Source organism: Excalfactoria chinensis, chromosome Z, assembly GCF_039878825.1.
Source record: "Excalfactoria chinensis isolate bCotChi1 chromosome Z, bCotChi1.hap2, whole genome shotgun sequence".
In the NCBI taxonomy this organism is placed as follows: Eukaryota; Metazoa; Chordata; class Aves; order Galliformes; family Phasianidae; genus Excalfactoria; species Excalfactoria chinensis.
The window spans coordinates 52,889,596-52,913,847 of NC_092857.1; the positions used below are offsets into that span (position 1 = coordinate 52,889,596).

Here is a 24,252-nt window from a genome sequence, read left to right on the forward strand (position 1 = left end):
GGCTCCAACCGGAGGCGGAGGCGGTACCGCTGCCCGGCGGCTCGGCCTGCGCGCACCATGCAGCGCGGGCGGCGGCGGGAGCTGTGCGGTGCGGGCCAGCCGGTGCTCAGCCGTTTCTTCGGCGTGGCGGGGAGTGGCGCTGCCCGGCACACGGTGCGCTGCGGGCGGCGGCGGGGGAGCCCGGGGTGATGGCAAGGCCTGGCCGACAGCTTTGTCTTTTGGCCTGGGTCCGCCATGCCGCTCCAGCAGCCTCTGTGTGAGGCGGAGTCCCCTGGTGCGGTGGGCTCAGAGGGGAAACTTTGCTGTGGGGGGGGCTGCAGGCTCGGCTTCTGAGGTCCGGGGGTCTGAATTTTCTCAGTAATGTGCCTGAAACGGGTGCAAGCTGCTGGCAGCACCTGCGCCGTGTTTGGAAAGAGAAATGGTAGTGCTCTTATACATTGTTGCGGTTGCGAGTTACTTCTTCCTGTACGGCCACCTTCCTTGGAACCTGCCCATCATTGGTGGGGAACTGCATAAATGGGTGACTCCTCATCACAAAGTGCTTATAGTGTCTGCCAGTCAGAAGCACCCGAGGCCACAAGGTCTGAAGTACTGTGTTCTGCACAAGCACCCAGGGTGATGCTGGGTGTTTGCAGCTGGTATCATTATTTAAGATTTAGACTAACTCGTGGTGAGGTTCTTCTTTCACAACCTGTTTCAAGACCTCACAGAGCCAGAGGTGAATAGCTGGCATCTGGCAAGAGGAGGGCCCCAAGCTGCAGAAATCAGAATTTACAAAGAGGCTGATTTCAGACATAGGGTGGTAGGGTGGAGTATGGCACTACAAGGAAGGTTTGTTCAATTCTGTGCTACAGAGTTAGCGCTGAGCTGCCTTTTAAAACATTGCAGCTGTGGGTGTTTCTTTTCGAGCACAACTGCCTACTTGTTAACAGCATGCACTGCTCCTCTTACAGTCTTGCATTCCATGAACTATTTTATAAGTAGAAATGTAGATAAAATAGTTAAGGATTTTGTGGGTAGTAAGTTAATTGCATTTTGCATTATCTCGTTATGAAATCCTCAGACTTATTACTGTCTTTCAGAAAGGATGGGAATAAAAGTAACAAAATTTCTTTGATTAATTTGTATTTCAGGCTTCTGAAGTAAACACAAACAGGAGAACATCAACTGAAAACAGTGAGCCATGTGAGAAGAAGCCCAAGTCAATACAAAGTACAATAGATGACATCTATAATCCTGTGAAGACTCAGGATAAAAGTGAGTTGACTGTCAACAAACCTTCAAACGTTTATACTCAGTAAACAATTTTTCACTGTCAAATGTTAAATAAATAAATAAAATGATCACTGTATGTTTTAGAAAGTGTCTGTTGGGTGTAAGATACATCTTTGAAGGGTCACCATGAACATACTAGCTGTACTGCTGAAGCATCCTTTGTGAGTCAGGCTAGGTACAGGAGCCTAATTCTGAAATTACTCTGCAAAGTCCCTTCAACTGACTCAAATCTGGCAGGTTGTTTAATTGGTAAAGTCCAGGTGCCCAGACAGAAATGCTGCAAGTTAGAATCTTTAAGTTTAGAAAAGATCTTCAAGATTCTCTAGTTCAGTTGGCAACCCAGTTGGCACCACCATGACCACTAACCATGTCCCTCAGTGACATGTTTCAGGAGAACCTCCGTGGATGGTGACTCCTATGTGTCCCTGGGCAGCCCGTTCCAGTGCTTTACCTCTCTTTCTGAGACAATGCTTTATAATCTTTGTTGGTTTAGCAGTCAGTCTTTTAGACACATGCTGCAGGTTAACTGACTCCACACCTGTGCTGTGTGAACCAAGCTTTTAACAAAAAATTGATGCTAGTTAAAAAACCAAATTGTTTAATATGAAGTTTATTATACTTATTCTCCATTTAAAAGAATGAACTTCTACATTCTTTTTAAATTGGGAATTATGTTCAGTTTTGTGGTTGTGATGGTTTTAAGTATTATTATGGGACACTATCATGTAGCAACATTGTCTGTGTAAGAGCTATGCTGAAAAACCACACTTATCCCTAGTTTTGTGGCTTTGCAGTTATCAGTTCAGAATAAAATTGTATTTCTTTACTCACATATGAAGAAGGTGATGAATACTGACTTTCTAGAAAATTTAACTAAACTTATTACATATGTAATTGTGTTGAGTTGGCAGAGTTAAGGCAATGGGAGAGAATAAAGAGGGTAGGAAAGAAAGACTGACCTAACTGCCTGAATTCCCTACTGGCTGAGGTTATTCTAATAGACATTTGTTTTTAGAAAATAATTCACTAATGTTTTTTGTTATTTGTTTTTATGGAAGAGGAGCCTCAGATGTATGAAAAGCCCCGCATATGTTTGCAAACTCTAGACAGACTGAGAGAATTCTACTGTGATTCAGACCAGACGTGTAACAGAGTCCAGGAGGACAGTTTTCAGGAGAAACAATCAGTGATTTTGGAGAAGTGCCCCAGTATTACTGAGAGAAGTCTGGAACTGAAAAACCCTCTTCAGTATGGAGACAGTAGCCCAAAGCTTGCTCAGAAGGTACGTGGTGCTTTGATCTAGTGTGATGCAAATGACTTTTTTTTTCTTTAAAAAACAAACAAACAAAAAACAACAACAAACAAACAAACACAAAAACACAGAAAAACCAACAAAGTTTGGGACAAGACTCCTTTTACTTATAAAATGTTTTACATTCTATCATTAAATAGTGTGGCACCATGCAATAGATGAGCATTTGTGTGTGGGTGTTACCCTGGAACTCTTAGCACAATGAGTAGAACTTTCTTTACAGACAGGTTCTTCAGAGATATCATTAAAGTGTGTGCTGTTTATAGTAGATAGTGATAAGACAGCATAGACGCTGGCAGTGTGTCTTGTAGTTTGAATTAACCTATAATACTGTAGTAACCTATTATACTGTATTGACAGATATTCAGTGTGGTCCTTTGCATGGCTTTCTTTCTGTTTCATTAATTCTGACAGAGGCCATAAAATTTCCAAAAGGCTGAGTTTGCAAAAAGTTATTTATTTTTTTTTGCTGAAATGCAGCTTAATTCAGTTGTATATACCTCTTTCTTACTACTAAATATGCCCGTATTTCTTTTCACGTGAAGAGATACAGATAGTTCCCCTGAGAACTTACAGTAATGTTGCACATTATATATGACAGTAAAAGTGTAATAGTAGCTTGCGTTTCCTTTAATTACGAGGGAGTTGAATGATCACATTGTTCAGAAGAATAAAACTTTATGTATCTGATATGTTGGTTTCTAGGTTTTAGGGGCCACCTTGTTGAGCTTGAAGTATTGAGGTCCTAAAAGGCCTGTCACTGCTTACTGTGTTGCTGTTGCATTGCAATTAACTATTCCTTAACAAGGCTTTACATCTGTCTCATTAGAAGGAAAGAGGTTGTGTGGAAGGTTTTGTAGGTGATTTTTATCTTCTATGTCTTAAACTGTTGTATCAGGGTTGTGTGAACAGAAGAACAGAAAGAAGACTGAAAGAAACAGCTTGTGTCACAGAATTGCTGTTTTGATTATGGATTGAGATTATGCAGCTGTGGTCACATGGAGAATACAGAAAAGCTCTTTTCTTCTCCAGTCCTCTTTCTCAAATACTTGTCCCTCTGGCAGTTTTAAATTTCTGCTTCATATGTGAGTTTAGTGAATACATACTGTAGTTAAGTGAGAATCAATTATAGATGCCAGAACTATAAAAATATAGTTTGCACACACATGTGCGTTTTACGTGCAGGGAAAATGTTTTTCCTTTTATCATTCTGATTTTCTCTTTGTTGACATCAGAGGCAATATGTGCCTGGCTTAGATTCACAGTTAAAAATGTATGTGCTGCAGTAACTACAGCAAAGGTGTCTGGTGAGCGAGGGTAGTGGAACTCTCCTTCCACTAATCTGAGAACATGAACATATGATGGATGATTCTGCAGAATCAGGTTTCTCTTTTTCTTTGAAAACAATACGTTAATCTTTGAAATATCAGCTGTTGCAGGATTGCTGTCTGCCCACTCCAGAGTTGGCTTCCAATGCACTAACACTGGTGTGCTTTTTGTAGCAATACTGCCACTGCATATTCATATCCTTGGATGCTTTTAGACAAGCAGCACCCGATTCAGTTGATCAGTTGTTATACATGAGATTATGATTGCCATTTAGCTCTTCCTTCTCAGATTACAAGCAAGGGAAGCTTTAATCACATTCAGAGGGAGATGCAAGCAAGATGTGTGCAAATGAAAAGTAAATAGTGATTGATTATAACTAAGGATACTTATTGGACAGTGAAGACTGATGACCTTCTGAACAAAGCATTTCTATCATCTTTCTTTGTATTATGAATAGCCAGGTATGTAAGATGTGGAAAGGCTTTCTCTTTGCTTCCTTGGAATGGTAAATCTTAGAAAATTGTCCTGCTTTTTTTTCTTTCTTTCTTTTTTTTTTTTTTTTTTTTTTCTCTCTCTCTATGGAATAAGGCAGTAATATTGCCGTGCTGGTTCAGAGCTTGGATCAAAAACAGCTGAAGGCTGAGGATCACAATAAGAGATTACAATAGAAAGCTGAGGATTACAATAGACACCTAAGATCCAGTGACCATCTGAGTTCTAAGTGCAGTTTGGGTTTGTTTAAGCTGAGCTATGTCTACATCTCAAATGGGTCATCCCTTGCTGTGTGCAGTTCCGGGAATTTTGCAATTCACGGCCTTGCGGCTAAGTATTGTTTTTTTTCCCATTATACTGTGGGTATGTTCTTTGTACCTTCCCATGACCCAGTGTATATGGTTTGTACTGCCTTTCCTCTGAGCCACCATTGGACTTGAACATTCAATTGACTTTATTCCTTGTCATCTAGATAAGACAGTTAGAAACTGAAGTTTATTGGATTTGTTTGCAGATAAAGAAATTCACAGCACAATCTCATTCACCATGTTTTGTGAAATTGTTTGCTGTTAAAACGTGTAGGGGGTGTCTTAGTATTCTTTCTCCTAGCAAATTTTACTAATACATGATATTTTTATGTAATTTAGAATGAACTTTGCCATAAGTGGAGCTCAATTATTGATATTGTTCACTGCACTTATAAAAGGCTGAATCCATCACTTCTCTTACAAAACAGAACAAAACAAAGTTGTAAAGCTGAAGTTGCTCAGCTGGCATAGGCTGCATAATGTCAGTGGAAATAATAAACAGGGGAGAGAGTGGGCTCAAAGCCTTAACTGTTAAGGTTTTTAGAAACTGTTATATAGATTTTTCTGCATAAGAGTAAATCTGTGATATTTGCTAGATTTGCTTAGTGTGGATTGAAGAAGAAATATGGTTTTGATGCTTGAGATAGCAAATTCAGACTTGTACTGAATTGGCTTGTTGGTATTTTTTTATTAAAATAGATTTTGGGAGCATCGTTATCTCTGCATTGCAGTTTTTTATATGTAAGTTGAAGTGATAAATCTTTTTAAATTATTCTTAACTTTTGTTTTCCATACTTTATTTACAGGAGGAGCCACACTGTGATCTTAGTCAGTTTTCTGCATCTTTTAGAAGCTATGAAAATACTTCAGACATAAATCTCAATAAGAGAACAAAAACCATTTACACTCCACTGGAACTTCAGTTCCTAGAAATGAAGAAACGGTATAAAGATGCTATTTTGTGTGTGGAGTGTGGATACAAATACCGCTTCTTTGGAGAAGATGCACAGGTAATTTTGTTTTCTATAGGATTATGGAAGGATATTTGCATTGTGATAGCATCTTACTTAGGTCTACAGACATTTCCAGAAGGAGTCTTCTTGTGGACATGAATTTTATAGCTGTTTTTATTACTTGATAAGAAGATGAAAAATCTTAGCATAATCTTTTACCATAATCATAGGATAGTGCTTATAGTGGTTGCTATTCTGCATATTAAGAACTGAAGGGACACTGAAGTGCTACAACAATTACTTGACAGACTTAAAGTTGAAACAGTTTTAGAGGTGAATTGACTCTCATGGCACAGATCAAAATCTACCATTTCAGTTTTGAAGGTAGTGAGCCAAATGATGTCAAGTAGATGAATGGATACTGCCTGGGTGCAGATAAAGTCTTATATGCAAGAAAAGTAGCTCTGTGGAAAATAACATATGCTATTACATGTTTTCAGTTCCAAAGCATATTCAGATATTGCATCCACATATGCCAAGTTGCAATATGATAATCTGACTTATGAAGTCAGTGATACTGAAGCCTCTGTTTGATATCATATGCGAGGAGAGAGGGCAGAGGAGATAACACGCAACGCTGGACTTTTTCCTGTTGTGCTTCCATTTTGATAGTGGACTTCTAATTGAAGTTGTACATTGGTGTTGCCACAGAAATGAATTCCTGTACTGCATTTTGATGATGTTTGTGTTTATGGAAGTTCTGTTGTAACTGCAGTTAGTACAGCTGACCTGAACTACTGTCTCTCTTGTACTTTGCAGATTGCAGCTAAAGAGCTAAACATTTACTGCCATCAAGATCATAACTTTATGACAGCCAGTATACCAACTCACAGACTGTTTGTCCATGTGCGACGACTTGTAGCAAAAGGACATAAGGTCATCTCTGGCTTTTAATTACATGCTATACAGAATCGGATCGTATTGAAACAACTTGCACTCACTGTACAGGAGTCTTGTTTGAACTGAGAAGTAGGAGATTCATTACAACCTGTTTCTGCATGTAGAATGGCTAACTTGCCCATTGTTGCATTTTCTCTTTTGTCATGAATGCTGTGAATTTCAAATAGGTTCAAGCTTTCTCTGCTGTTTTACAAAAAAAAGTAGCCCAATGTTTTCTAGAACAATTATTGTAGTTATTTTTTAATCCAACCTTTGCATTTGATAAAGAGGAATATGTATACTCACTCTTTTTCTTTTTCTCTCTCTCTCTTTTTTTTTTTTTTTGTAATTCATCACATCCTTTTTTTCTTATTGTAGTCTATATTTTATTTTTTTCCTCTTTCCTCCCTTTTATTGATCTCTTCCCCATAACTCTATGGCTTTCTTTTTGATTCCTCTTTTTTTACTGCTTATCAGAAAAGGACTTATCCAAATTAATTAGAACAGCCATTCTCTTGCAAGTGCTGAACTCCAGCTAAATAGTTTCAGAACAGGACAGGAAGCACAGGGGCAGAAGTTGAAACAGCTGTTGAAAGTAGTGCATGAGGAAAAGGTATGTCTTCCTGGGCTCATTAGTAGGACTGATGCTAACCTCTGCTCTTCCTGTTCAGCTTTAATGATGCATTTACCATTTGCATATCTTAAAAGATCCACAAAAATATTTTAAAAAAATATTTATAATCAAGGTGCTAATGTTGTCTGTTTTTTGTCTGTCTGTAGGTTGGAGTAATAAAACAAATGGAAACTGCAGCACTGAAGGCTGCTGGAGAAAATAAAAGCTCTCTCTTCAGCCGGAAACTGACTGCTCTCTATACAAAGTCTACGCTTATTGGAGAAGATATCCTTTTCAACTGAATTCATATTCAGACTCTAATATTTGGCTAGCTCTTCAGCTATTTTGTATTAGTGCATTTTGTTCTTTCTCTGAAGTACATGTGTTTTGCAGACATGAAGTTAATGTGACAAGTGGAACAGCCCATGCGTAGCATCTAGCTTTAGATGTAACTGCTTTTGATTGGATGAGGTGGCCAGCAGTCGTAGCTGAGGATGGCTCTTTCATAAACTGATGAAACATCATGCAACTGTGTGTAATATGAAAACAACCACTGACTTCAGTCCTTATGCTGATAGTTATCTCAAATTCATTATAGTGAAGAAGTCATACTAATAAAAATGAAATAGACAGTTTAACAGTAGCAAGCAAAATGTAGTTGAGAAGGTCTTAAATCTAGAAAGACCTGCATATAATCCATGAAAGTCTATACTGTGTTGTTGTTTTTTTTTTAATATTTGCTACATGTGAACCCTTTGCTGAAGCTAGATGATTCTGTAGATGTTGAAGAGGTAACAACAGATGTCCCTGATAACTACCTCCTCTGTATTTGTGAAAATGGAGAAAATGTGAAAAACAGAAAGAAAGGTGACATTCTTATTGGTGTCATGGTAAGTTACCTGAGAAATCCGTACTTTTGTTTTATTATTTCAGTACTTTTGTTTTATTAAATCAGGCTTTTGTTTTATTGTTTTTCTTAGAAGTGGGTTGTTGTCATCTTATAATAATGGTTGTTCTGAATTCTCGGCTCTTTTTGTTTTGTAACAAAGTCCAGTGTAGCTAAGATATCCCATTTTTGTATATTTGCATAGTTCTTGATAGTAGTGAAGTCTGAGCAATAATAGACTTAGGATAACAGTGACACATCTACATTTTTAAGGTATCATTATGGTTTACCAAGACAAAAGTGCAGTAGTCTTTTGAACTTGCTGTCATGTTATGGATTTGAGGAACATAATTGCATTTTTGATCTGTCGCTTTCTTTAAGTGTGAGGATGCTATATAATTTTAATATACACCATCAGTTTTCTTTCTGGCTTTACTCAAATGCTCCCTGAAAGTTTAACTACCCAATGTTTATACATTATTTTATTTGACAGGCAATCCAACCAACTACAGGAGAGGTTGTTTTTGACAGTTTTTGGGATTGTGCATCTCGCTTAGAATTAGAGAGTCGGCTTTTACGCCTGCAGCCAGTTGAACTAATACTTCCATCCAGCCTGTCAGATCAATCTGAAAAGCTCATCAACAGCATAACCTCCATGAGGTATGTTCTGTGGGGATTTTATTGTAGTAGTGTTTGATTTTTGTTGGTGGTGGTGGTTTTGTTTTTAGTTACAGCTAAGCTATTGATGAGGTTCAGATATAGAGGTAAGCACTAGTGTGTAGCTCTGGAAAGGCCCTTTTCAAAATGACTGGTTTGCTGCTGAGTACTCATTCTTTACTTGCTTTTAGACTGCAGTGCATGTCTTCTGACTGAGCCTATAAGGGTTAGCATGCCTAAACATTGGTTTTCATTTAGGTCATCTTGATCCTGCACTCCTAATTGTGTGTTTTGTTGGATTTATTTCAGAGCTGACGTAACTATCTTTGGGATCTGAAAATAGTTTCCCATGTCAGTAGTCCTTGTCTGTCATAGTATTAAGATCACTAAAGGGCATGGAGCAATTTTTCTACTAATATATAACCAGATAAGACAACCTTTGCGACTGGTATTTAATTTTGTTTGTGCTATTAAACTATCTTAAATTTAAATCCAGACTTGGAAGTTATGATGATTGATCATCCATTTGTATTTTGAGTTCTGTTGGTGTCAAAGGTAAAGTTGTTTCACATTTTTTATATTAATTTTACTGTGGCATAAAATCAGAAGAGGAAATAATTTGTGATGATAGATGGAGGGAATAAATGATTTCTCCAAACATGCCTCCCTTTCCCTCCCCTCTCTTCTCCCACAGAACTCTGGTTTATAGAGAACCTGTTTAGAGTTTGGCAGTTCTGTTTTAAGTGAAGTCATCAGAAGGGATATGTTTCCTCTTGCATGTTAATAAAATTGGAGCTAAAGAAAGCCAAAGACAAATGAATGTATTACATAGGTACAGTTTTGTATTGGTGGGAAGACAGAAATGTCATCACTTCCCATATAGTAAAAATAGACAAATTCATGGATGGTAACCACCTGACAGATTCTAAACAGTCTACCTTGACTATCGTACTTGAACTCTGCCCATGTCATCCTCATGCATCTTCCTTTAATGTTCCAGACAACTGATTGGCTTAGTCAGTCTGCTCCATAGGTATTCCTTTCCCGCCTGGTAGTGTAATCCTTTGTCCCCTTCTACAAGGGAAAAAAGAAGTCATGGATGTATAGTCTAATTTCTTGGCATAACTGGAACTTGCACAAATGTTTCTGTATTCAGCTATTGGTCTTTCAAGGGCTTGAGTGTATGAGAGGCAAAAAAGTAAAAGGAACTGAATACCTGGAAATCCACCTGGAAATCCTTGTTGGAGATCATAATAAAATGTGGTCTGTGAAAGTGTCATATCCAGCACAATTCAGTGACATGTGTGACATTTGCAGCTCATGTACAAACTGCAAAATCATAAGGAGTTGAAAAGATCTGTGCTTGACTATAGATGTACTGAGCAAGCAGTGCCAGTGTGTGTTCTTGCAGTGTAGTGGTTTGTTAAGACTTGGGCAAAGAAACTCAGGTTTGGAAGTAATAAACGTTTTGTAATTGCCAGCAGATGTGCTTTTCTGTCACATTAATAACGTTCTTTCTCTTTTGAAAGTACAGGAATATGTCCCAAATATTTAGAAATGTATCATGATTAAGATTAAAAACCTTTTTTTTCTTTTCTTGTTTTTCCAAGCATTGTGTATTGAATTGTGGAATCAAGGCAGGGTTTTGTTATGGGTTTTTCAGAAACTGTTTTAATGGTATGTTAAAGTAGTTCTGATGCAGGTTTTAGAAAGCAGTTGTTTCTTTTAATTGCTTGCAGCTGAAAGTGTTAACTGCTCATTCCTATTACAAATGAAAAACATCTCCCAGTAGTAGATTTTGTGAGCAGATCTTAGTTTATATTTTTTTCCCCTTAATAGTAACTACCCCCAGAAATTTAGAGAGTGTCTCTCTGGTCTAAATGTCTTTGAATAGATGAAAGTAGGAAAAATCAAACATTCCTTCATTATGCTTTGGTAGCCTCACTTCCCAACAATCGTTCTGGTACTTTCTCATAACATAGATTTAACCACTAGAGGGCCCTGAAGTATTTAACAATAATTTAAGTGGTAATATTCTCCTTTCTATAAAATTGCTATTTTACAAGTTGTATGTTTTTTTTTCCCTCATATGTAATGGATGATCTAAAATATTAAATTTGGTTGTGTTTTACTTTGTAATTTCGCTCTTTGTCTGCATTTCTTTCCTGATAACTCATATCTGTTAGCTGGGAGAGATGTAATGGATTAAATTTTTTAGAAGATCTTTCTGACTAAAACCATGGGAACTGCGATCTTGTATTTCATCAAGGTTCATCTTGTCTTTGTATTTTTATAATACCACGGAAAACTGGGGAATTTATAAAAACAAGGTACAAATAGGAAAGAAAAATTGTCCTGGGAAATATACAGCATGAAGTGGTCAAGAACAAGTAGGAGAAAAGTCTTTCTCTCTGACTGTATGCAGATGCCTTGTAAGAGTTATACCAGTAGCTGTCTGAGTGACTTGGGGGACAGTTTGTTTTTGGATACTGCATATTAGATCCAGGTGATGTGGGCTGGGTCTCTGTTCTAAAAGATATTTGAAAAAGGCATCATAAACATTTAGTCAAGATAATGTACTGCATCTTTATGACAGTGGACATGATCAGTTGGTAGAACTGAAAGGCTTGGAAGAATCTTGCTTTCTATATTTTTCTATTTCTTTGATTTAAAATAAATAAAGAGCAAATGTGACAAATATATAGTAACATATATACTTATATCTCTGCTGTCAGTCTACAAAAATTGGACATACAAAATGTGTGTATTTCTTTTATATGTAATGCTGCGCTTCCCACTTTCGTCTCTTTTGACTGTCACCACAGCTATGTCTAGACTCATCTAAATCATTTGCACTTTTTACTAGTGCTTCTATTTTGGCATAGTGTACAGGACAGTAAGACACCTGAGGATCAGGGTATTGTTCTAAATTTGTTTTTAACAGAATACATGTCTAAATAACTTACAAAAAATATTTTACTGTCCTTATCTGGTTGATAATCACCAAGAAATACTACTTATGACTAAAGAGTGCTTCATTATAGTAGAATTCATTTCTGCTCATTCATATAAGAGCAGCTGTAAAGAATTTTTAGTCAGAAATTGAAGTCCTAACAAAAAAAAGTGGCCTCTTTCTTTGCTTTCAAAGTTTTATGGAGTACAGTGATAACAATATGCTGTGATACTCTAAGGTACAGTGATAGCACAGTAAATTTACTAATCCTGTAAATCATTGCATATATGATTTTCCACATATTATATATGGCTGAAAACAGGGTCTTGCAATGGGAAGAATTTTATAGTCAGTTATTTAACGTCTGAAGTACCAGGAAAGTGGTTCTGGTTGGAACAATCACAGGCACAGATGTTAATATAATGAACACAAAGTAAGAAATGTTAAATGTTACAACCAAAATGAGGTAACTCAGATACTTGCATGATTTGTTCAACCAGTGAAGCTTTAATTCAGTTGGTGCAAAGACAATTTAGCTGAAATGCATTCTTGGAGGGGAAAAAAACCTCTGTATTAAGATCTGTAGGTTTGAATGAAGCTAGACTCTGTGTAAAAGATTTTGCTTAATTTTTTGGTTTAAACTTTAGTGTTAGTTTACCAACATGAGTAAGCTTTAAAAAGTTGTTTAATTTGCGTCTTCTGGGTAAATTTTCCCCCTTGGTAATTTAAAACTTGTGGAAGCAAATGTTTTGAAATGTGTGATGTGGTTCCATGTTCATTTTATTCCAGTGTGCTGCAGTTTCAGGTGGTAAATGAAATGGCCCTATTGCCAATGTTATGACAGACACTGTCCATAAAAACTAATCACTAGAAATTGCTATTCAAGGACATTGAACCTGAGGTCAGTCCTGGTGGCAAGCCTTGGTTCAAAAGCAAACCTTAGGTTAAAAGTAGCTTATGGAAAATGGTTCAGAACAAACTGTTCTGGCAGGTACTGTTCTGTTCCCGAACCCTTACTAACATCTGTTGCAAGTGCTGGCTGGGTTCAAGGAAAATCTTTTAACACTTTTAGTTTCCTTTTTTTTTTTTTTTTTTTCTTTTTTCCCTAGAAAACTAAGAAGATTATTCCTTGCCAAAACATGCATATGCACTGTGCTCTTCCTAGTCAAGGGTCAATATCCATTCTCCTACACAATTCCTTCCCCTTTCGCTTGTTCTTGTCGTGTATCCATTTTTTCTTTCATTGAAAAGTGTGGTGCTCTGGTCCTGCAAGTCTTAAGATGTCCCAGGGCTTCTCTTCATATTTCTTTCCAGTTTGCCCTTTTTATGCAAATGGTGTTCAGTGCATTATTCTGTGACATTCTTCGACAAGTGTTGCACCCTCTCATCTTCAAAGCACCATTCCAACCAAGTCTGTTTATCTGTTTGCTTTTTAACATGCTGTGTTAGATGTCTGGCTGACAATCTAAAATTGGGATAACATGGTAAATAACCTCATCTGTGTCTGCAGATTTCTCGCTTTATTCTCCTTGCAGACCTTGTCTTCTTCCTACTAGCTCGAGCGTGCAATGTGGGAGGCCGTTTTGGCATCAGTGCTGCTTTACTTGTGCTGAAACTGGTGCTGCTAATTGCTGCTCTGTACAATAGCTAAGACTTATTAACTCCTGACTGTGGCATTCAGGTTTCTGTTTATGCTTCAGTACTTCAGCATTGCTTTTGGCCTGGATATTGCTCCATGGAATTGCCTTTTCAAATCCATTCTTAACTGACCCTGTGACAGATACAGTCAAATTACCCCTGGACTGAATCCCTCAAGTAGTTCATCTTCCAGCATTACATGCAAAGCAGGCTTTGTATTTAAGTATCTTCTTAAGCATTGTTTCAAGATCTGTCTGCTTACACTGAGTCATTAAAGTGCTGAATACCCGTCTGATTTGGCACTGTTCTCTGCCTTTACCTTTGTGTCAGTTGTGGTCAGAGATGGATGGCTGAGGTTGGCAGGGACATCTGAATCCATCTGTCCCTGGTCCTGCTCTAGCTGGGACATCCAGAGCAGGGCACCCAGAAATAAGAGATGTCTTTTGTCTTTTTGTTTCAATGTATTTGGTGCCGTAATAGAATAGAACAAAATACTCGGGCTTCCCGAAAATGCAAACTACAATAATCTTTTAAATTAATTTGTAAAGGGTATAGGAGCAAGCTGTGGCAAATTTAATTATATCCATTGGTCTGTAGTGCTGCTCATTATGAATTAATCTTATAGATAGTTATGAGTTTGTCACCTGCAAACAGGTGGAAACTCAGCTGCTGTTAGCTCAGTGAAGCCTTGGAAATTAATTTACAGTGCACTTAGTTTTGCATATCTTTATATGTGGCTAACGATTGCTGAGATCAGAAGATGCTTTAATAGAGTTAATACTGAAGATTTTTTTTTAAAGAATGTAGATGTGCATATATTTATGTGGCTTAGATTATGAGGTTTGTAAGGGAACAAGGAGGGGGAGGAGGCTTGTAAAGGCAAAACCAAGACACTAAATGATTACAACAAGAAAAAATAGTTTTGCAAATGAAATTACTAAACAGCAAAAAGTAACTGAAGAGTGGGTTATCTGGTAACTAGTAGTCTCATGGTTTGTATAGTTTTTAATATTCTCATGGATTTTTAAGTGAAGGGCAAGTTGTGACAAATATCTTGAGAACGCTTTGTATAAATGGATGGTACAAGCAGTGGGATGCACAGCAGGAGAAAAAAAAAAGCAAGTGAAGTATGAAAACAGCATGTGAGTTATTTTCTTTAAATAAAATAATAAAAAAAAACAACAAACGCATCATTGAACAGATGTTTATGGATTAAAGAGGCTTTTTGCACTGCTAATAATCCAATTCATGTTCTGGGCAACTCAACTGTACAGAGAGCTGTTTGAAGAATATTGGTCATGTCATAGCTTACTTGGCTTGAGTGCACCAGAAAAAAAGAAGTATTACCAAATCATTGTTGGATGATGCTTTTCTATTTGATCTTGTTGCAATCATAAAACAGATGCTGTTCTCAGTATCATAGTTCATTCTTGTATTCTGTGACATTGCCACTGTAAGGTGTAAATCTGTTTTGACAAATGTCATCTGTGTAAAAACAACTTCTCCACTGCCTTCCTTACTGCCTTTCACAGATTTAAGACACAATGCAGGCATATAGCACCCTTTGGGTTCAATTACTGTTCTGTTATGTGTGGATTTGTTGTTAGAAAAGTGTGGTAAGGAAGCTGCAAAGCATTATGTCAGAACACAGTGCAAATGTTCATAGAGGCATTTTCTCCATGTGGGTGATATTAGATAAAAAAAATTAAGAGTAACAGCTGTCCTTTGAATGCCTTGCCTAGCCAACCTGTTCATGTAAATTCCTCCAGGCAAAAGAGAAGCTTTGTGCCCTGGTAAGTCTCCCCAGTCATTCTTAACTGGTTTGGAGGTGCATTGTTTTTCACAAGATTGCAAACTACGTGAAAAAAAAGTGTTGCATTCAGGAGTTTTCTTTGTGGTATTCTTGCACTGATTGGTCATATTTGTGGTTTAGTTGTTTGTTCTGTATTTTGGTTTCCTTTCTTCCCAGAAGTTGAGACAGAAATTGTTAAATGAAAAATGATTAAATTGATCTTGATGGTTGTCCAGATTCCAACAGTCAAACGTTAACTTTTTAATTATGAAAAAACATTATATTGAAAGGAACAGGAAAACCAAAGTGTTCTTGTTTCATGTCTTGGCACATATTTGCTTTGTTATTATAGGAGAAAGCAGAAACTGTACAAGAAAGTGACATAAAAGTAATTCTACCATTTTACCATTTTGTCCTCTTGGGTTTTTATGTTGTTAACTTGTTTGTTTATCTCAATATGTATTTATATTATTGACTGCTGATTTCTTACATCAGCTATGGACGTTTCTCTGCCAGAGAAGAATGCTGAAGCTTGTAATTACAAATCCAGATGGGGAGTCTGGAGCTCTGCATCTCAGTCTTTCCGGAGGTGGCACCTCGATGCTGAGGTGCTGCTGATACTATTATTTGGAGAAGAGGGGGTGTAGCAACCAATTTACAGCAACAAATTTTCCCCAGATATCTGTAAGAAAAATAATTATAGTATGTTAGTTGCCTTGGTGGATTATAGTAATAAATTACCAAGACTGAGAATCCCAATTTGAAGGGACAAGTTTGCATTTATTTTTGAAAGTTTTGAATTTCACATTAGAGGTCCCTGCTCTGATTCAAGATACTGACGTGGCATTATTACTGCTATGCGATTCATACTAGTAATTTAATTTCCAGATTTTCAAATTATGCAAGTATGATTTGAAGAAGTGAACATTTACTGATGTTAATCTGCTTTGCTGATTAGGTAGCGGAGATGTTACACATATCAGAGATTTTTCGTAATAGAGCCAGTGGTTATATCTGGCAGGAATGTGTAGTATGGGAGTTGCACAGTTGTATTCAGTATAGAGACTGCATAACTGCACTGAGATGAGAGAAGGGAATTCACACATTCTTGCACTCTGCTGAAGCTGTGTCACCTTTATTAAAGTACAGGTGTAAATGACTTGCAAAAGTGTTGAATGTCCCAGCAACTCTAATTGTCCAGATACTGTGGAGTATAGAAACTGGACAAGAACAAAATTTTAGGATTTTTTTCTTCTTAGAAATATCCAAACCCAGGCACAACTGCTAATTATGTTTAAAATGAAAGTGAATCCCTTCATGTGGATACAATTACTTGAGTACTTTGCTGTTATTAAGTCCATACCATAGGCTATCCCACATGCTGACAGTTCCATGGTAACTTTCAGTGGGCCTGTTCTGTGTTTTAAATTTGAAATTAATTTTCATCAGGCATTTATCTAGCTGGACTTCTGCAAAGCTGAGCACATATTTACAGTTTTGTGCACTGCGGAGGAGCTAACATATGATGAAGATTCACATATATATAAAAAGTGCGAACTCATAACCAGGACGTGAGTTGCTCATTTTCACTTGTTCCAGATGTCACCGAAGATGCTGTAGTAACCAGCAGCTATACTGCACACATTTAAATTAAATTAAATTTAAATTTGTAAGCTCTTAAACTATCATACTTTATTTGTTGTTGTTGTTTTTAGCAGACTATGTAGGCGTGGTATTTTTGTTAGCATTTTCAAAATAGCACCTTCTCTGCTGTAATTTATTCTTCTTTGACATTCATTTGGAACATAAATCTTCGGTTGTGAAGCAGTGACATCATGGACAGTTTGGATAGGTTATTTTCTCAGATTTTACATCTCCTTCCCTTATCTCCTGCCATCATTGTTAGTGCTAAGGGTTAGAAAGTCAGCCATTTTGATGAAATCAATGTAGCAATGTAAGTGAGGGTAGTAGGGTAGGAGGAAAAATGATTGAGACACTCTGCATGTTTGGCATACAAATAACAGTGATTCTAGAGAGATAAGATTAATTTCCTCTTAATGCGTCCATCAACCCACCCATCCTGAGTTATGGAAGAGACAAAAGCCATGAAGGCTTGGATCCTTGAACTACATTCTTCTTCTTTGTTTATACTGTGCTTCTAATTCTCAGATGAAAGATAACCATCTGCCTCTCCATCCCTTCCTGCCAGCCCTTTATGCCTATGTTACTTGCTTTAGTGAGTCTTTGCCACCTCTTCATGTCTCTGCCGTTTTGTTTGCTGTCTCTAGACTGCCTTTTTTCCCAACTCTAGGTGTATTTCATGTACTCCTTGACAGTGCCAAGCAGTACATTGTGTTTTGCTGTACCTACCGTTATGCAAAGTCAAGGCTGACAGAGATCTTAAGACTTTGTACTTTAAACGGCCTCACTAAAGGTTTTACTGCTTTTGGGCTATGTATTTCACTTTCTACCGAACTCTTTTTATCAGGACTTGTGGAGGGTTCAGGAGAATATTGAGAGGATCAAGGTGATATTCACAGGGCAGTGTTGCATTTGCTATGAAAGATTTCCTGGTATACTGCTGAAGAGAGGACAAGTAGGAAGAGACTGAAAAAAGCCTTTAATTTATGAGGAACATGTAATCAGTAGCATAGCTGTCAAAAATCCTTACTTACAGTATTAATTGATGTGTTAAACTGTTTTAATTCTCTGAAAAGATTGCACATGGATTTGCATCTGTAAGTGGAGAATCTAAGCCTCCTGATTAAAAACATTCTACATATATTACAAACACAGCATGCTTGTTGTTCCTCATGTCCTTGATGAAAAAATGCTTCATTTGTCTCAGGAACTTCATTAAAGAATTTTTATTTAGAGTACATATACAAAATAGTATACACATGTAATATACTTGTTTTGCTATGTATATGCGGATGTGCTGTGAAGGGTTTTGTAAACTCCTTGCCTGTAAAAATGTCTCTGCTTCATAATGAATTTGTAGCTGTAACAAGAAAAGTACCCAGTTTACAGAGTGCTTAAAAAAATCTGAAACTAAGGAAAACTGTAAAATGATGACTGGCTTTGCTTTTGTCTTCTCTCAGTCTGAAGGAACGTCTGTTTTCCTGGACAAGTTTTAAATATTTTTAATTGATTAAGTTTAGCATCTCCACCAAAGCTCATGCAGTCTAGTTGTGCACACAGCAGCATTTTGAGGAAAATGATCAGTGCTTGCATTTACATTTGATTGATGAAACTTGTCAGTCAATCTAGAAAATGCCTTTTGAGTATTTTATGGTCAGATTGACCTAATAACTCTCTTTGTTCAGGCAAGCCTTGGAATTTGAAGAGTGGGAACTGAATGTAGTACAGAGAACTCATGTCTTTTCTTTAATACAGAGAATCCAGGAATGTTGCTCCTTTCTGCTAGATTACTCTCACGGGTTTGAGGAGCAGAAGCTCTGGGAAATGAGTCTATCTCATCTACTGAAGAGTTAAGTGCTCACTGACTTGTGTATGGAGGTAACAAGATGTTGAAAACAGGAGGAAAGTGCTGAAAATAAAGTATATAGTGGTGCGTATTTAGTTATCTAATCTGGTTGTGAAAAATAAAATGTTGCCCAGGGCTCAGACACAGCCAGTATCAGACCACAGTCTCACTTTGACATGAGAATTTGAATACTAATGCCTTTGGGTTTCCTAAGCAAAGAAATGCTTTCATAACTGACATAATCAAATGCAGCCAGGGTGAGATTGCGTTAACTTATTTTTTGGAGTGCATGTTTTCAAATAGTTTGTAGCTTTTAACTCAAAATTATAATGCAATTTTTGTGAACCTTGGATCACAAAGGAGTGGAAGCTACCAACTCTATCAAATGAAAAGGAAAATGTAATGCTAAGGTTACAGCTGTTCGTTAAGATACCTGGGTTTATGCTGTCTTGTATAATGTAGGATTTCAATTACATTGATAAAATGCCGCACTTACTAATGTCCAGTCATTCAGATAAAACAGGAATCTTAACCTACATTCTGTTTGAACCTGACATTTCGTATGAACCATCAGCTGGATACTGAATTTAAAGAGGAAACTTTGGTGATAATATGGAAGATATGCAGAAAAGAGCCTTTGAAGTACAATAGATCATTTTGAAGACAGAAGTGCTATAAAAAGCGTAAGTAAGGACAGCAATGAGTCAAACACCCTCAGCTCTGACATGAAAGGATAATTAACTCTCTTTCATGACTACATCCATCCATTCAATACCTGACTAGAGCCTCAGCAGAGGCAGCAGGGGCACCTGTGATATGGGCCACTGAGAAGCAGATGAGTGTGACTAATCATTACGTTTCTAATTATCATAGTGTTATAATTTGCAGAATGGTTCTACCCTGTTCGTATTGTAGATTCAGGGGCAGTGTGTGTCAGAGTTATTTCAAGGCACGTCATGCTCCACAGTAAGAGAAGGATCCTGTTGCTACTTGGTCAAGGTGCATATGTCATTTTTAGAAGTCTTCTCTATGCAAATAAAGGGCTACCTGTTAACAGTGAGTTATGTTTGACTCTTGATGCTACTTTAGCTACTTTTCAAATGGTTTAAAAGAAAAGATGAACTTAAGCAAAACTAATACATATATGTCATGGAGCTTTCTGATGCTACAAAAGTGAATTGAAATTTGTATGGCAGTTTATTCAACCTGTGTTGTATAATTAGCATACTGGCAAATGTCATTAATCAAAAAGCAATGTGTTGCATACAAAGGCTTTGATATGGTCCCACACAACATTCTTGCCTCTAAATTGGAGAGACATGGGGGATAGACTGTCCAGTTGATAAGATTTTGGCTGAATGGGTTCATTCAAAAAGGGGTACTTGAAATCTCAGTATCCAGGTGGGGATAAGTGATGAGGGGTGACCTGCAGGGGCTTGTTGTGGGTCTGGTACACTCAGCAGTTTTGCAGATGACACCAGACTGACTGGAGCAGTTGATGTGGTCTAAATCGGAACTGTAATATGATGAATTAAAAGAAAAGTCGCTCTTTGTAATTGTATACCTCTCCAAATTTTTATCCTTTTTAAAAAAAAAAAGTATACATCTTGAAGCACAATCATAGATTTTTATTAAGAGGGATATATTTTCAGATGCCTGTATATCATAATTTTCTGTGAATGTAGACTACCACCTTAATACTATGTTTGGTGAAGGGAATTCCTCTGTGTTAGGACTGTTCTTTATACACAGATTTCAACGTACAGTGCCAATGACTTTTGGTGTTTTATAATACAGGATCTGAATGATGTGTCTCCTGATTTTTTGCAGTTGTGTGCTAAAATGCTTTTTCTGACAAATATGAACGGTTTCATTTTGTATTTTCTTCCTCTGTTTCTAGTATTGTAAACATTTAACACTTAGGTAGGAGCATGAATTTTATTCTTCACTTTCCCTAAATCATGTCTTGAATTATTGACTCTCATTTATTAGATTTTACATTAGTTACTAGTAGAATATATATATATATAATATATATATATATTAGGAAACAAACCAAAATTCTGTCACTTCTATTTTCAGTTCAGTTTTACAGAGATGGTATGCAGTCATATGGTAATGGAAATCACATTTTGGACTGAACAGTTGCCAGAGAGAACATTCTCTTAAAGTGAGGCTTCCAAAGTGTTAACATGAGATAAATTCAGTCTCTGTTTCAAATTCTGGTCTTCTTTTTCATTTTTCCTTTTAAACTCTACCATTAAAATTATGCTACCTTCATCTGTTTTCTTCAAATATATTTTCTATGTGTAAAATAGTTTAACTTGTGTTGTCGCTGTTGGCTCCTTTATCATAAATCCTAGCTTGGAAGGTAGGTGGTATACAAGCATCTGTATGTTACAAACTAAAGAAAACCATGGGGAAAAATGATTTCCTTGCTTTTTTATTTGTGTTAACTTTTCATAGAATACGAAGTCAAGGTAGGTACCCATTCATGGTTAAAATGTGCCACTCCTAATTAGAGGAATATGGCAGTGAGATGAAAATTTGTGTATAGAGGGCATAATTATTAACGCTCTTCATATTTACTGTATTAGGAATGTCATTGTGTTTAAGCATCTTTGCACATCTCACAGGAAAGCCTGAAATAATTTGTTGAAAAATTAACAAGTTCATTTCATCACATTTAATGGATTCTTAAATCTCTATCAGCTTATCAAAGGAAACATTAATTGAAAGTGTAATTGACTGGCCAGCTGTTCTGTGAGCTGTTTCGTGTTTTCTGTCCAGCAGCCTCTATTAAGAATGTTACAAAACATGTAAAGCTCTTTTTCTGAAATGAGAAGCTGAGCAGATGAGGAATTCCATAAGCCAAATTCTTCTGACACTGGGAGGTTTAAATGATATCTTAGTTGAATGCATGCTGGGTGACCAGTACCTATGGACATGCACTGCTTTTTATGGAAGCAGGCTGTTGTTAATTGACACAGAAGTCACTTTTAAAACAGGATGTGCATAGGTAGTGCACCAGAGTACTTTGATCCAAGAGGGGAGTACTGCATGACTAAAGGAGCAGTGGCTGGAAAGCTGCCTGACAGGAAGGGACCTTGTTGTAATGACCGACAGTCGGCTGAATATGAGCCAGCAGTATGTCCAGGTGGCCAAGAAGGCCAATGGCATCCTGCCTTGTATCAGGAATGGTGTGATGAGCAGGACTAGGGAAGTCATCCTACCCCTGTACTTGACACTGGTGAGGCCTCACCTTGAGTACTGTGTTCAGTTTTGGGTACCTCAGTACAGAAAGGACATTGAGGTGCTTGAGCAGGTCCAAAGAGGGGCAACAAGGCTGCTAAAGAGCTTGGAGAATATGCCCTGTGAGGAGTGACTGGAGGAACTGGGGATGTTTAGTCTGGGGAAGGCTGAGGGGAGACCTTATTGCCCTCTTCACATGCTGGAGTTGGTCTCTTCTCACTGGTGACAGGTGACAGGACAAGGGGAAATGGCCTCAAGTTGCACCAGGGGAGGTTTAGGCTGGATATCAGGGAGGTACTTCTTTGTAGAAAGGGCTGTTAAGCACTGGAATAGGCTACCGGGGAGGTGGTTGAATCACCATCCCTGAATGTGTTTAAAATCAGTTTGGATGTGGTGCTCAGGGACATGATTTAGTGGAGGCTTGTTAGTGTTAGGGCACTACGGTTAGGTTGTGGTTGGACTTGATGATCTTGAAGATCTTGTCTAACCTGAGCAATCCTCTGATTCTGTGATTCTATGTGGATGGGTTTTCCTTATTATGTACTAGAAATACTGTGGCAGCAGTGTGTTTCTGAAGTTTTGGTTTTGTGTTTGGATGGAATGGTAAACAGGCATGTGCTGAAGAAAAGTCCTATCTTATCAAACTGATCAGAGGGCTGGAGCACCTTTCTTATGAGGAGAGGTTGAGGGAACTGGGCTTGTTTAGTTTGGAAAAGCGAAGGCTCTGGGAAGATCTCATTTTGGCCTTCCAGTAATTGAAGGGGGCATATAAACAGGAGGGGCAACAGCTGTTTATGAGGGTGGGTAGTGATAGGACATGGGGAAATGGTTTTAAACTGAGACAGGGGAGGTGTAGGTTAGATATTAGGAGGGAGTTGTTCACCCAGAGGGTGGTGATGCTCTGGAACAGGTTGCCCAAGGAGGTTGTGGATGCCCCACCCCTAGAGGCATTCAAGGCCAGACTCAGTGTGGCTTTGGGCAGCCTGATCTGGTGGTGGGTGACCCTGCATTTCGCAGGGGGGTTGAAACCAGATGATCATTGTGGTCCTTTTCAACCCAGGCCATTCTATGATTCTGTGACTGTCATATGTTAACATCCAAAAACATACAGGTATTTACTGCATGGGTTGAATGTGTTTTAAGCTCACAGAGTTTATTCTGAGTACGCAAAGGGCCTCATGGACCCATTCCTTACTCTAGTTTTCTTTTTGTGATCTGATTGCTACAAGTGCTGTAGAAGCATACAGGTGGATCTTTTCTTGAAAAGAAGATAAGGCTTACAAGGTTTAGACCATCTACAATGGCAACATTTGTACTAACGTACAGTTTGATTATTGAAGCTTCTTCAAAATACTCTGGGTTTGATTTTGGAATGGAGATGCTGAATATTTTATTTATGATCTGTAATTACATCTGCAGTTACAAATGTTGAAATGATCTTGTTACAGCATAATGTTTTTATTTCTGTACAGTTAGATGGAGCTTGAACAAGTTAGATATTCCAAACATTGATAGATATTCCAAAAAAAAGGAGGGGGGGGGGGGGGAGAGAAAAATGTGGCAGTCTAAATAGTTACATAATCTATCATATCCTTTCAGTTGGAGTCAGTTCAAGTGATGCTGTCAGAGGCGTGAGAGGAAAATGAAACGTGAATAGCAAGCTATGCATACCAGAAATCAAAATATAATAGACTTTGTGCCATGCTCTCAGTAGAAAAATATGGCTAAATAATCAGCTTAAATAGAATGTTCTGTCCTGTTCCATATGACGTTTACCAAGAGAAAATGGGAATGAATATCTCCTCCTCACCTAGTTACTGGCTAACTAAAGTTCACTAAGTCAAGATACTCTTTAAAGAGAATTCCTGCATGGAAAATGAGTCTTTTTTCCAAAGAGCATCTGCTGCTCAGAATTTTGTGTCTCTGGGATATGTGAGGGGAATTTGTACAAGTAGATGCGATGTAAGATCACAGTGTAGTCACAGTCCAACTCTAGAACCATAATTATTCCAGCCTTTGCTCCATTTCTGAGCTTATCTTTCCTACAGCACAGAGGAAACAGCTTGGTAGATGGTGTAAAGCAAGAAAGGCTGCTTGGTCAGCCCGTGTCCTTGTTCTAATATATGGAGGTAAGCTGTGTCTGGTTTATATTGTGTTTAATAGCTTTCATAGTTCGGTTGAATCATTTATTTCTTTGAATCCTGGGGAAAAAGTGGCTTGGATGGGATTTCTGGAGGTAATTTTGCTTAAGCTTGTGCTCAAGGCAGTGTTAGATCAGGTTGCACATAGTTTTGCCCGGCTTGGAAAATCCTCAGGAACAGAGGAGTCCCCAGGCTGTCTTTACCACCTTTTACCTTGCTTAATTG

At 37.8% G+C, this 24,252-nt stretch overlaps 1 protein-coding gene across 1 annotated transcript in view; it reads left to right on the top strand.

Moving 5' to 3' along the window:
- Positions 1–3: 3 nt before the first annotated feature.
- The window catches only part of MSH3 (mutS homolog 3), a 109,004-nt gene continuing 84,755 nt past the window's right edge, over positions 4–24,252 (top strand). The window contains exons 1-8 of the mRNA XM_072359233.1: positions 4–153; positions 1,134–1,257; positions 2,334–2,557; positions 5,523–5,726; positions 6,489–6,605; positions 7,389–7,506; positions 7,966–8,111; positions 8,601–8,767. Coding sequence (XP_072215334.1) covers positions 58–153; positions 1,134–1,257; positions 2,334–2,557; positions 5,523–5,726; positions 6,489–6,605; positions 7,389–7,506; positions 7,966–8,111; positions 8,601–8,767 — 1,196 coding nt within the window. The 5' untranslated portion in view covers positions 4–57. The remainder of the gene's footprint in view (positions 154–1,133; positions 1,258–2,333; positions 2,558–5,522; positions 5,727–6,488; positions 6,606–7,388; positions 7,507–7,965; positions 8,112–8,600; positions 8,768–24,252) is intronic.